Below are 12,452 nucleotides of genomic sequence, written 5' to 3' on the forward strand. Positions count from 1 at the left end.
TCCTGTCTCAACACAGTATTTAACCCATGTTCTGCTTCACTGTATTTTTGTCCAACAATTCCATGACATGAAGCTCTCCACTGTCCTGTGTTGTTACCTTCTTCTCCTTGGTCTCTTTGCTCCAGAAATCATATCAGATAGCCCTCCTCTTCAGGATGTATGCCCTATGGCACCCCAGGGTGAGAGGAAACTCTTCATGAATGGTTTCTTCTGCAAGAGCCCAAGCACCATAATGGCCTCTGATTTCAAGACATTGCTGCTCAACCATGCCGGGGACCTGGACAACATGGTCCGGTCATCGGCGAACATCATCACCGCCACCGAGTTCCCTGGCCTGAACACCCTTGGCATTTCAATGGCGCGGACCGACATCGCGGTCAGCGGGGCGGTGCTTCCCCATTCCCACCCAAGAGCTTCAGAGATGATGTTTGTTCACAGTGGAAGTGTGGTGGCAGGCTTCTTTGACACCAAGGGGAAGCTGTTTCAGAAGACCCTTGCTGAGGGGGATGTCTTCATCTTCCCCAGAGGTCTGGTCCATTTCATCATGAACTATGGTTTTGGCCTTGCGACAACTTTTTCGGTACTCAACAGTCAGAACCCTGGTGTTGTTGGGATCACCCATGCGATGTTTGCGCCAGATTCAGAGGTAGCTGAAGGGCTGATGGCCAGGATGTTGAGTTTCAGAGATATGGGAATGGATGACAGTAGTAGTGTTGATTCACCATGGTTTTACTGATCATATTGGGTTATTCAATATAGTAGTAGATACAACATGGATGAAATTGCTAGATGGATGATGTTTTCTAGTTTCTATCTGACGATTTCAGTCAGTTTGGTGTATAACAGTGTTTGTACTATGTGATGCAGTTGATTCATTTCTCTAGCTGTTGTGGTCCTGAGTATGAAAGATCAGCATCTCACCACACAAGGATTAAGACCAAAATTTTTTATATATTATCCCCCTACAGGTGGCTAAAACATAGATCTTATGCCTTATCTCTATCTGTCTGCCATCTCATTTGTTCTTCACAACTTGTGAAGGCAATTGGGCGCGATGGGTACAGGTAGTGCCTACCCATACCCATGCCCATGAGATTATCTGTGCCCGTGGGTATACCCATTACTACATGACAGGTAAGAATGATTGCTCATGCCCATTGCCCGCGGGCGCCTTATGCCCGCGGGCGTGCCCGTTTACCCGCCACAACAAAAGCAGCTGACAAAAAGTCTACAAGCTTCTAAGTTCGAATCGAACTTAAAACATCAAATATTCTCCGCCTCGGTGTCGTGTCTCTCCTCTGGCGGCGATAGAGTAAGGGGAGAGAAATAATAAGGGAAATAAAAGGGAAATTGTAAAAAACAAAGAACGTGGCTTATGTTTCTAGTGGATTTTGCTCCTAGCCTACATGTAAGTTCGATTTCGCAGGTAAATGGGCAAAGCAGGCATGGGTAGTGATTACCCATACCCATGCCCATTTACCCATCGGGCATAGCTTTTGACCCAATAAGATACTCATGGGTATAAAATGGAGAACAAACCCAACCCTAATGGGGTTTTTACCCACGGGTAAACGGTCAAACGGGCACAATTGCCATCACTATTCACTCACAAGCCCAATTGCAGTGTCCAGTCTGATGTCAATTGTGACGTGAAAAGTGCGTCAAGCAACAGCCAAGCCATCCTCCTTGCTTCATCATCACCAGGCAAGTTTGGCATGCTCTGGACAAGTAGCCTTCCTTTGCCTTTTGCTTTACTCGGTGGAACTCAACACCATTTGTTTAGTGTAATTAGTACTGCCTTTTGCTTCTTGAAAGTGAGGAGCTTCTCTTTCTTTTTCCATGCCTTCCTTTTCACCCTTGAAAACTCCTCTCTCTGATTAAGCCAGGCAACTTGGGCACCTGGCTAGTTATATACTCCATCCATCTATTTCAAAATATAAGGCATATTTTATTTCGTTAGGACCAATAATAACTTTGTTATAGTATAATTTTGTGATATGAAATAGAATTTATTATATTCGTATTTAAAAATATTTAGTTATGTGCTTTTAATAACATAAATAATATCCCAATAGAGTAATAATTGTTGGTTAAGCCTCGTCATAACGAGATAAAATATACCTTACATTTGTAACAGAGGAAGTATATGCCACACACTGCTTTGTGAGATGGTGCTGTAACTGATGTTGTTAATCATTGAGGGTCACTGTGCTATATTGCTGATTTGCTGCCACACATGAATGTGTGGATAACTTGTTAGGTGATCAATTGTCTTGGGAGATAGAAGATAACATCAATTTTGAGTCCCTCATGTTCTTGTCAAGCGATTTATTTTTAATTTCTGTTTGATCAGTTACAGTAAAAGTGGGTCTTGTGTGGAAGGTGGTCACCTGGAGAAACTTGTGGACTTCATGTCTCTGCTTTTCATTTTAGTAGATGACTTGGTTCCTCCATCTTTTTCAGGGATGAATTCTTCATCATTGACATCTTGGGGTGCAAATTTTGGAGGATTTTGAAACGTCGGTTTTGCTTCCAGGACATATTTCCTCGCTGATAGTGATTTTCCATGATTAATGGCTTTTCTTGTTTTCACAAGCAAAAAATTGAGGAAGATTGAAATGAAGACCGTAGTATTAAATAATATATATTGATCAAGAATTAAACAACAGAAGACCAGATTATTGAAGAGCTTACTAATTAAATGATGGATGAGAAACATTTCTAGGCTTGACCAACTCTCCAAAGATCAACCAAAGGTGTGCAATTTTTTTTCTCTTAAGTAGTAAGAATGGAAAGCACATTAAAACATAAAATATTGAACCTAAGTGTTATTTTTAATAAAAATATTTTAAATAAAAAAATATGATTGATGTTCAGGAACTAGCAGTCTCCAAGTTGATCCTGCAAACAGGAATTTGTCAGTTTATATGTGGTTCTGTCGTAATTGCTATAGAATCATCAACATCGTTATTAATGTAAATACAGTCAGAGTACGCTACTTCGCATTGCAATAATTTATTTATTAAAAATACGCAAGATTTGGATTAGTCAAGTACTTGGTTTTCCCACAAAGTCAAGCTGAAACTTCTTTATCATGAGATTTAGATGGCAAAAGGAGTATGATACTACATAATCTTGACCAAGATAACTGTATATGAAAAATATGTTTCATTATCTGATCTCGGTAATAAACAACTAAAAAATTGACATCAAGTTTGGATTATCCGGCACACTTGGCAGAATTTGAGACAATTTTTTCTTGGGAGAATTTGAGACAAGTTCATAACCGGATCAGGATCAGATAGAATAGTTGTTGAAATAGTTAAATGGAACTAAAGTTAAAAAAAAAAGCTCAGATTTTTATTGTTCAACAGTGCATTTACAGCCATGAATTGCAAAAAGTATTATTTTGCGTAATCCCCTCTTTATCATGCACTTCACAGAATACAATGGAATAAAATTGAAGGAACAGAAAGAACAGATATTCCAAAAAGTAAAAACCAAAGACAACTACTCTAGTTGCTATGTGGGCCAGGAGGGTACCATCATGCTCATCATCTTCTAGAACCCTAATATGTTGGCAGTGCTCATTGGTTGTGGACATAGGACATGAGGTTGTTCTTGTTTGTTGGTCACCACCATGTGCAGTGCTCCAATATCAGGTGTGTTCTTCAGGTCCGCAATTCAGTACCAGCCACAAAAAGTGCAATTTCTTTCTTGCAATGGGCATGATTTTTCTTGTTCTTGGCCAAACATTTGTGATATTTTTGACCTGATTAGGCCTCCATGAAACTCTCTACATGTTACTAGATACAAACTGATTTTATCAAATTGGCTACTCTAAGTATTACAAAGTATTATCTGGGAGAAGATCTGTACAAAGGGGGGCATTGGATTATTCTTCCAGAGCAAAAAACCGATGAAATTATCTGGCCAAGCCTGGCCACAATCAAGCAATACCTACTTTGATCTAATCCCTCTACATTTCCAATATGTATGTCATCATACTTGTCATATGTATAGAACTTTGTATGTACTAAACATGGCCGTGCGAAAACTTTGGTTTTGATTCCAGATAACTAGAAATTCTCCTTGTGGAAGTCGAATTTCGTGCTCGTCTTTCTCGAGAAATCTTGAGCGAGCTCACGCAGTTCCTTCGTCAGCACCGGCGCGCCACAGTAGAACACCCCTGTAATGTCAAAGAAGAATCAAATTTAGTGTAAAAATTCAGAATTCCAATAGTGCATGAAGACATGATAGGATTGGATTGAGATGATAGCATCATGCCTGATAATGATACAGTTAGGTAAGGGAGCACTTCTTGAAAACATGGCACAGGCATATCTTGGGAATCTTTTTGTGCATATGAACTGAACTTTATGGGTGAAGAATTTTAGGATACCTGACTATGTATTGTTTAATGTATAGCTCGAGCCTAAAGGGACTGTATGCCAAGCGGTTGTAACTATCATCAAGTAACAATGATTGGTCAATCCATAAATTATATAGTACTAATATGATTCCTATTCAACCTAACAAACTTCTCCCCAATCCACAAACTAAGTGCATAAATAAACAAATCTCAAAAGTCTGATGTTGCTAATGCTATGCATGTATTGCTTGTCAAAAGCTTCGACGAAGAAGTATTTAGTATTCCTTTACTTATTAGCTGAAACTACCAGGAAGCACTAACTTCTATTTTTTTTAGAGAAAAAATGTTACTCAACATTCATTGCAATCTAATTATCAGTGACAACTAACAGTGATTGATCTGTCCCCATTCCCTAATCTCACCAGCAGGTTCCTGTTCAACCTTGATAACTGCTGCACCCAGTCCATCACTACTTCCAATTGAACACTCAACCTCAAAACTCTGATCATGCTTGTCCCCATCAGCTAGATCCCCAGAAGCAACTTATGCCAACCCCAATGCAGCTCAAAACCAGCTCAGCCTACTATATCAAGAAGTCTAATTTCCCAAAGCATGTAGTATAGATTTAAAATTTCCCCTACTCGCTCGAAAAAAAAATTATCGGTTGGGGATTAAAAAATAAAAATATCCCGACCCGACTTTTCACAGTCTTCAATATGCAAATTTGATTTAAAACTTGTAAAGTCTCTAACCCGGCATTTTACGGTTTTCAAGATGCAATTTTAATTGAAACCCAATTTTTTACGGTTTTCGAGATGCGACTCTGATCGAAACTTAACGGAATGTTGGGAGAACTAGACAACAACAACAACAACGATGATGATGATGACGACGACGATGATGGTGGTGGTGGTGGAGCTTACCGACGCGTTGGTCGCGGTGGTTGAGGGCGATGCGCTTGTAGACGTTGCGCCAGTTGGGGCGGGCGAAGTGGGTCTTGACGCGGGTGCCGGAGACGACGTCGACGCCGTGCTTGGCGTGGTTGAGCGACTGGAGCATAGCGATGAGCGCCGACCGGGCGTCCCCTTCCTCGTACACGCTGGTGCAGTAGTTGTGCAGCTCGATCACCCCCTTCTTGTCCGTCTCCGCCACCTCGTCCATCACCCCCCGGAACCACTCGAACGACCCCTGCTCCCGCGTCACCCAGTAGAAGTAGGCGCGCCGCGTCTTGAACGCCGCCGACGACGACGACACCGAGTTATCGTTGCCGTCGCCGTCCTCGAGGTCGCCGTCCAGCTGCCTCATGTTGTTTATGATGTCCTTGATGATGGAGATCATCGGGGTGGCGCCGATCCCGAGGCCGACGAGGAGGACGATGTCGTACTGCTTGTAGTCCTGCGCCGGTGCGCCGTACGGCCCGTCGATAAGCACCTTGGGGAAGCTGCAGTAGGAAAAAAAATTGATTTTCTTAAAATTTTATTAATTAAGCTAAATTATTACCATATTATGATATTATCTTTGATTAATTTTGATAAGGAAATTGAAATGGTACGGTTTTGTAGACGGATACTTCACTGTTGTTCAGCTAGAAAAAAAATGGGAATCTTTAGTCCTACATTTTACATTTCTAGGATGGAGATAGAACATGAGCAGAGAATATGTGTTTGTTCTCTAGTCACCAAAAAGATTTCATTGTTTTTCCCTACAAGACAAGAAATATTCCATTCTTGTTCTACAAAGAGAAAAACAAAATCAATGGAATATATGGCTTGGCAAAAACATCCCCCCTTCACCTTATCCTCAACTAAGGGCCGTCTTCCACAACACAGAAAAAACTCTATTTATCTTCTCTTCCACACTCATATCATCATTATTCAGTTAGTTGCAACCTACTTAACTTACTAGTACTACCACCATCTCACCAAATTAATTACCATTACACCGACTAATTAAATTATCACCACCCTATCTACAAATGTCAAAGATCATGCTCTGCAGAACAGCAAAGGTCAACCCCTACTACACAAGAACTACATATACACACACATGATGAGGATAACAAACACAAGTGTCACCAACAGAAGGGACACAATAATTAAACAAGCCATGTGAAAGCATGCTTTGTACTACTACTATTACTACTACATTTTGCTCATGCCTGATGCAAGAGATGATCTCATTCTCACACCCAGTGCAAGCTTAGGTCAGAGATCATGCATACCATGCATATATACATACACGCACAAAAAAAACTATTTAGACAGATATTCCATTGAAAGGAACAATTATTTTAGGTCAGAGATGGTGGCTACCAACTCATATCACACTAGCACTTTACACTAATCCCCATCATGTGTGAATCAAAAACCTAGTAGTGGTAATTATGTTTACACGGCCACTAACACTTACTACCAACCACCAACCTACCCTGAGCCACACAAGTGTAAATGTGTGACCAAGCTGACCCGATCGCTCGGTCGCAACCCTGACCGGCGACCCGGTCCGGTCCGACCCACCTCACCTCACCTCACCGGCTGAATCACTTTCCACACGCTCGTTGTAAGGCTGGACCCCATCATGTTGGACCATGCCGACTAGTTTCTCTTTTTTTTTTTGGTCTCTTTTATGTGGTTTTTTGAAAAAAAGGGGGAAAATGTGGTTGACATTTGAGGGAAATGCGGGGAATTTTCGTAGCGGGGAAGAAGAAGAAGGGGGGATTGTTTTGCGTTCGGGGTTGTGTTCTCACCTTGGGTTGGTCATGGCGCCGTCGCGGTCGTACTCCGCCCGGAGCAACCCGCTCTTCCCTTCCGTCGGTGGCCGGCAGACCTGAAAAACATAATATTGTCATGATTAATTCTTTTTTACTTTGCAAAAAAATGTACAAGTCATTTGTTAAGCTAAAATATTAGTGATAGTAACCGTGACAGCGATGATAATAATAATGATGATGAGGAGGAGATTTGTAGGGGCTTAAGGTTGGATAAGATTGTGAGATTTGTGACAAATAGATGGTGAGATGGGACTAGCGGAGTACCCTTGAGAAGACGTTCTTAAGCTCCCGTGTCCAGTCACCGAGCGTCCTGATGTGGACGCTGACGTAGTCGTCCTGTGGGGCCGACGTGATGGAGAATGGGTGCCTGCAGGTGGGGTCACATGGTCAGCATCACATCCTTATCACAGATTATATATATATACACATATATCCAGCTTATCTCCTCTGCTTTGGCTTAGCCGTCCTAATAATTATATAAAAGATGATGCTCAAAGCATTCCCACTTAAGGAACTTTAATTGCTTAATCAAATCAACTAGACCCACAGGTGATTTAATTAATTATTAGTCCAAAAGGCATCCTTATGCACTATCCTACTTCCATTATATATATATATATATATTCTGATAATCCGATCGGACGGCTCAAATCGATCGGTGTGCTTACCATTGGAACGGCGAGACGGCGGCACAGTTGACGAAGATGTACTGCCCACTCTTGTACTTGAAACCCTGTGGCTTGGAGAAGTGCAGCGACAGCACATTTCCGGGGTACACCGCAACCTTGAGTATCTTCACTGGCCTCACGCTCGACCGGAGCGCCCTCGTCAGCCTCTCGCACGCGTACAGGAACATCGGCACCGCCAGGTACATCCACGTCTGCGTCCACGTCACCCACCATCAGCACCGCCACGTAGGATAGAGAGACGAGGGCATGTACAATGGACTAATAGATAAAGGTTTAGTGGTACGTACCGTTTTCTTGTACCAATCCTTGGTAAGGAAGAGGTAGTAGCCGTGGACGATGAGGAGGGCGTAGACGATGACGAAGCAGTGGTGGGAGTACCAGAAGGCGTTGAACCCCGTGAGGCGGTTGAGCGGGCGGGGGAGGCGGAGGCGGCCGCGGCGGAACCACGGCGTGGCGAGGGTGAACGCCACCGCCATGAGCACCAGCATCACCAGCCCCGTCCACCCCTCCGTCCCCTTCACGAACCACCAGTAGTTGGGCGGCCGCGTGTCGCCGAAGAACCTCTTCATCGGCTCGTACTCGGCGTCGGTGGCATGGAGCAGCCGTGGAAAATCGCAGGTAAGGTGAGAGATGACGTGCAGCCCGGCCCCCACGGTGATCCCCACGGCGATCACCTTGTGGAAGTTGAGGTTGTCGTCGAACGGCACGACGCGGGCGACGGCGGCGCGGTTGCGGATCCAGGTGACGGTGTTCCGGCACACCGGGAGGAGGATGAGCGCCATGTTGAACTTGAGCGTCTCGGCGCCGCCCTTGGCGACGCAGACGCAGTAGCCCATGACGTGGAACACGGCGCGGTGCCGGTACTGGATGAACTTGTAGGTGAAGAGGCCCGCGCAGATGGCGAGCCACAGGAGGAGCACCCAGACGCGGCGCCAGTTGTCCTCGAGGAAGTAGGAGGCGCGCCGCCACCACCGCCGGAGCGGGTTGGGCTCCGCCGTCGGCCGGAGGTTCTGGCTCAGCATCTGGCTCAGGTTCCGGCTGTTCGTCGTCCCGATCCTCACCGACTGGCTCGGCGCTTGCAGCAGCAGCATCTCCAGGTTGTACAGCTGCAAAATCATAAAATTATTATCGGCCATGGTTGCCGGCGACATTGACGGTGACGTCGATTCTGGACCGAAATTGTTTGAGAATTTAGTGAAATTTGACTGAATTTTGAATATATGTACCTCGATGTAGCCGAGGTTGCTGGGGTCGAGCTCCTCCATGATGAGGCGAGCGTACTCCTCGGACTGCTCCTGCACCTTGGACAGCTTGTTGGCCGACGCGCTCAGCGTGATAATCTGGAAGGAAGAACACAATAGTTTTAATTATAATTCTAATTAATTAGTCAAAAAAAAGGATTGAATCTTTCTACAAAAGAAAACAAGAACTTGATCCAAAAGGGGAGGGAAAAGAAACACGATCTTTCTCTATCAAAATTTGATCCGGTAACAATAATCAATTTAAGAATGCGAGTCTGGTTGGCCATTGCGATCGAGACACGACACGAGGAAAAGAACTTGAATTAGAAGTCACATTAAAAAAAAAAGTCAAGCAAGAACTTTGCTGTCCTCAAGAGAGCAGGATGTGCAGTTGTGGAGAACTGGTCGATGATGCTGATGTGCATGTGCCAACTAAGAAATTGAGCTTCAAGCTATCCAAGCTACTACTATCTTAACTAGAACAAGAAACAGAGATCGAAACTGATCGAAAACCGCTTGGAATTTCAGAGAAAATCAGCAAATTTTTCTGTTCTTGGAGGGACAAAAAAGCTGGGTATGTTTGAATTACCTCTTTAACCTCCTCTTCTGTGATCCTGCCATCCGCGTTCTTGTCCACCCTGGTCCATTAATTACCAAACAAGACAGTTGATTAATTCAGCCATTGACGAGTTAATTAGTCAAAAATTAACTGTTGGTTTAATTGGTGATTAAACAAATAATTAATGAAGTGTGGTTGCTAAATACTTACATGTCGAAGAAGGTTTGGAGACGGCTGTCGAAGCTGGTGTCGGAGATTTGGTCCCAGAATTCCAGCAGCTCCGCCTTGCTGATGCTGTCGCCGGAGATGTTCCGCCGCCTCGCCAGCGCGTCGAACAGCTCGCCGGCGAACTCCAGCTCCTTCATCCCTGAAGCCAGCCAGAGAGAGTGATTGATTAGTTGATGAGAGGAAGAAGACGACGACGATGGAGAAGGTGTTCGAGATGGTACCGATGCACTGGCCGAACTTGGAGCGGGGGAGGAGGCCGTCCTTGGCGAGGTCGTCGAAGCGCTTCTCGACGGCGGGCCAGCCGGCGCCGCCGTCGGCGCGGCTGATGAACTTGAGGCCCTTGAGGGCGTGGGCGGCGGCGGACTTGGAGCGGTCGAAGCGGGGACCGCCGCCGCCGCCGCCGCGGCGGTTGACGGAGGCGAGGCGGCGGAGCTCCTGCGACACCTGCTTGATCCGCGACGACGCGTTCCGGATCACCGAGTGGCCGAACGACGACGACCGCTTCTCCAGCGTCCGCGCCAGCAGCGTCACGTCCGAGTCCTCGCCGCCGCCGCCCGCCGGCTTCACGCTGTGCACCGCCACCGAGTCGTCGCGCACGTCGAGGGTGATCTCCACGTAGTCCTCCTCGTCGTCGTCGTTGGCGGCGGCGGCGGCGCGCCGCGCCGCCGCCACCCCCGACGGCGCGGACAGCGGCGCCGACACCGACTCCGCGAACCTCGCGCTCTTCCTCATCCCGGACCTCTTGCTCAGTGGCCCGCTGTGCGGCACCAGCCGCTCCCTCTGCGGCGGCGGCGCCTCCGCCCCGGCCTCCACGATGTCCTCTCCTCCGCCGCCGGCGCCATCGGCGGCGCCAGCCCTGGTATGGTGCATGGCGCAACAACAACAAACACCTCAAGCGCGCTCTCCAATTGAACTCCCAAGAAATGAAACCAAGAAACGGCAGCTGCTCCCTCCAATGGCGGTTTCGATTCGTGTGGGTGGAGGAGGAATGGAGGATGGTGGGGTGGGAGAGGGCGTCTGGCGGGTATATATACCGGAGGTGAGGTGGGTGAGGAGGGGTGTGTGGCGTTTACCAGTCGCCATGGTCGCCATGGTCGTCGGCTCAGGCCGCTCGTCGGCTCGTGGGGTAGGTGCGTCGCGTGTGTGCGCGTCTACTGCTCTGCTGCTGCGTTACACTCTGCACTACTCGCTCCCTCTTTGACGCTCTGGACTAATGTTTGGCCACTCGTTTTATTAAAAAATTTATATAAATATTAAAAAAAATTATGCTTAAATCACTTTAGATAATAATAAAATAAGTAAAAAATAAATAATAATTCTAAATTTAATAAAATAAATGATTAAATAGTACAAGCAAATATTAAAATCCATATTAGGGTAGGAAGGGAGTAGCTGCTGCGCTGCGTTTCGTTTTTTTTCTTTTTTTTTTTGGGTGGGAATAAAATTCTGCGGTCAAGCGGCGGCTGACGCGGAAACGAACGACGTTAAATTAATATATTTCTTGGGCTGAATTTGGGCTCGTGTTTTGTTTTATCTATTTACTTGCCATTTTTTCCCTTCGCTTTCGTTTTTTCTGGACTGCTCTGTTTCGGACCACAGAAGAGTACGGGTAGCTCAGGTTTTTGTATTTTGCAGCGTCGTTGTACAGTACAGTGGTGGTATCTCTGGTGTACGTACGTATATACGCTTTCCGTATATACGTTTTTATTGTTTTTTTTGGAGGATGCGTTTTTTTTTTGTTGTCGAGCGTTTGGCGGCGCGTGCTCCTGTGCAGTAGCATTCAGGACTTTTACGTTTCGGCATAGAAAAGGGAGGCTCCATTTTGTGCCGTTTAGAAAGTGCAAGTGTGGTTTCAACCTGATATCCTGTCTTCATTCCCCGCTCGCAGTTTCTTCTTAAAAACTATTTAAGAAACAATACTCCCTTGAAATCTTATTTTTCAAATTTTGTTCCAATTATGATGTAGATTTTATTTTGATTTCCGTCACTATTTTCTTAAACTACTGTACAAATGTATCTCTGGTAAAAACTTTCTTATATATAAAAGTTTCTTTAAAATATCAAATAAATTTATTTCTTCAATTTGTAATAATTAAAACTCAATTAATTACGCGCTAATGATTTTTTTTGTTTTGCGTGCCTTGTCTTCATATTCATCTTAATTTCTATCTCAAATACTCACTTATTCCCAAATCGACGAAGGATAATTTAAATTACATCAATCAAAACACCATACATAACATTCTCTTACAATGTATGTATATGATGATCAATTTAAGAAATTTTGAATTCTATTATATGATTATCAATTTGAGAAGGAGCTGGGAGTACCACCTAAGAATCATAATTATGACATTTTGGAAATAAAATTATAATCCCAATAAATTTTCAAAGTAAAGGAACCATGTTTTCTTCTTCTAGAGCCACATTGAACGTACAAGGACGCGCTGGTAACTCTGAAATTTCAGAAGTCGTTCCGTTCAAAAACTGTAGACATAGAGACATTTTTTGCATGTAGAGAGAGAAATTTAATTAACTTATCATTTGTAAGGCTGTCAGATAAATTGAGCCACCATCGATCATAATCAAACAC

The 12,452-nt window shown here is 44.7% G+C and overlaps 2 protein-coding genes across 2 annotated transcripts; one reads left to right on the top strand and one right to left on the bottom strand.

The window, feature by feature from the left end:
* Window positions 1–35: 35 nt before the first annotated feature.
* Window positions 36–996, top strand: LOC4350656 (germin-like protein 11-1). Its single transcript, NM_001423413.1, has one exon. The coding sequence runs from the start codon at window positions 68–70 to the stop codon at window positions 734–736; it is 669 nt and encodes a 222-aa protein (NP_001410342.1). The 5' UTR covers window positions 36–67; the 3' UTR covers window positions 737–996.
* Window positions 997–3,338: 2,342 nt separating this feature from the next.
* On the bottom strand, window positions 3,339–10,859 carry LOC107278041 (respiratory burst oxidase homolog protein B). The gene is made up of 10 exons (XM_015761443.3): window positions 10,081–10,859; window positions 9,842–9,998; window positions 9,662–9,710; window positions 9,058–9,171; window positions 8,119–8,937; window positions 7,811–8,022; window positions 7,407–7,509; window positions 7,119–7,198; window positions 5,296–5,813; window positions 3,339–4,189 (listed from the first exon to the last, which is right to left on the bottom strand). The coding sequence occupies exons 1-10, from the start codon at window positions 10,727–10,729 to the stop codon at window positions 4,080–4,082; spliced, it is 2,811 nt and encodes a 936-aa protein (XP_015616929.1). The 5' UTR covers window positions 10,730–10,859; the 3' UTR covers window positions 3,339–4,079.
* Window positions 10,860–12,452: the final 1,593 nt, after the last annotated feature.

The sequence above is a fragment of the Oryza sativa genome, chromosome 11, assembly GCF_034140825.1.
Source record: "Oryza sativa Japonica Group chromosome 11, ASM3414082v1".
Taxonomy (NCBI): Eukaryota; Viridiplantae; Streptophyta; class Magnoliopsida; order Poales; family Poaceae; genus Oryza; species Oryza sativa.

Excerpts from the sequence above, each read along its gene's own strand:
- LOC4350656 (NM_001423413.1), top strand. The coding sequence starts at position 68 with ATGAAGCTCTCCACTGTCCTGTGTTGTTACCTTCTTCTCCTTGGTCTC.
- LOC107278041 (XM_015761443.3), bottom strand. The coding sequence starts at position 10,729 with ATGCACCATACCAGGGCTGGCGCCGCCGATGGCGCCGGCGGCGGAGGA. Across the intron at positions 7,510-7,810 it reads GCCGTCTCGCCGTTCCAATG|GCACCCATTCTCCATCACGT; the intron begins GTAAGCACACCG and ends CCCCACCTGCAG. Across the intron at positions 5,814-7,118 it reads GGCGCCATGACCAACCCAAG|CTTCCCCAAGGTGCTTATCG; the intron begins GTGAGAACACAA and ends TTCCTACTGCAG.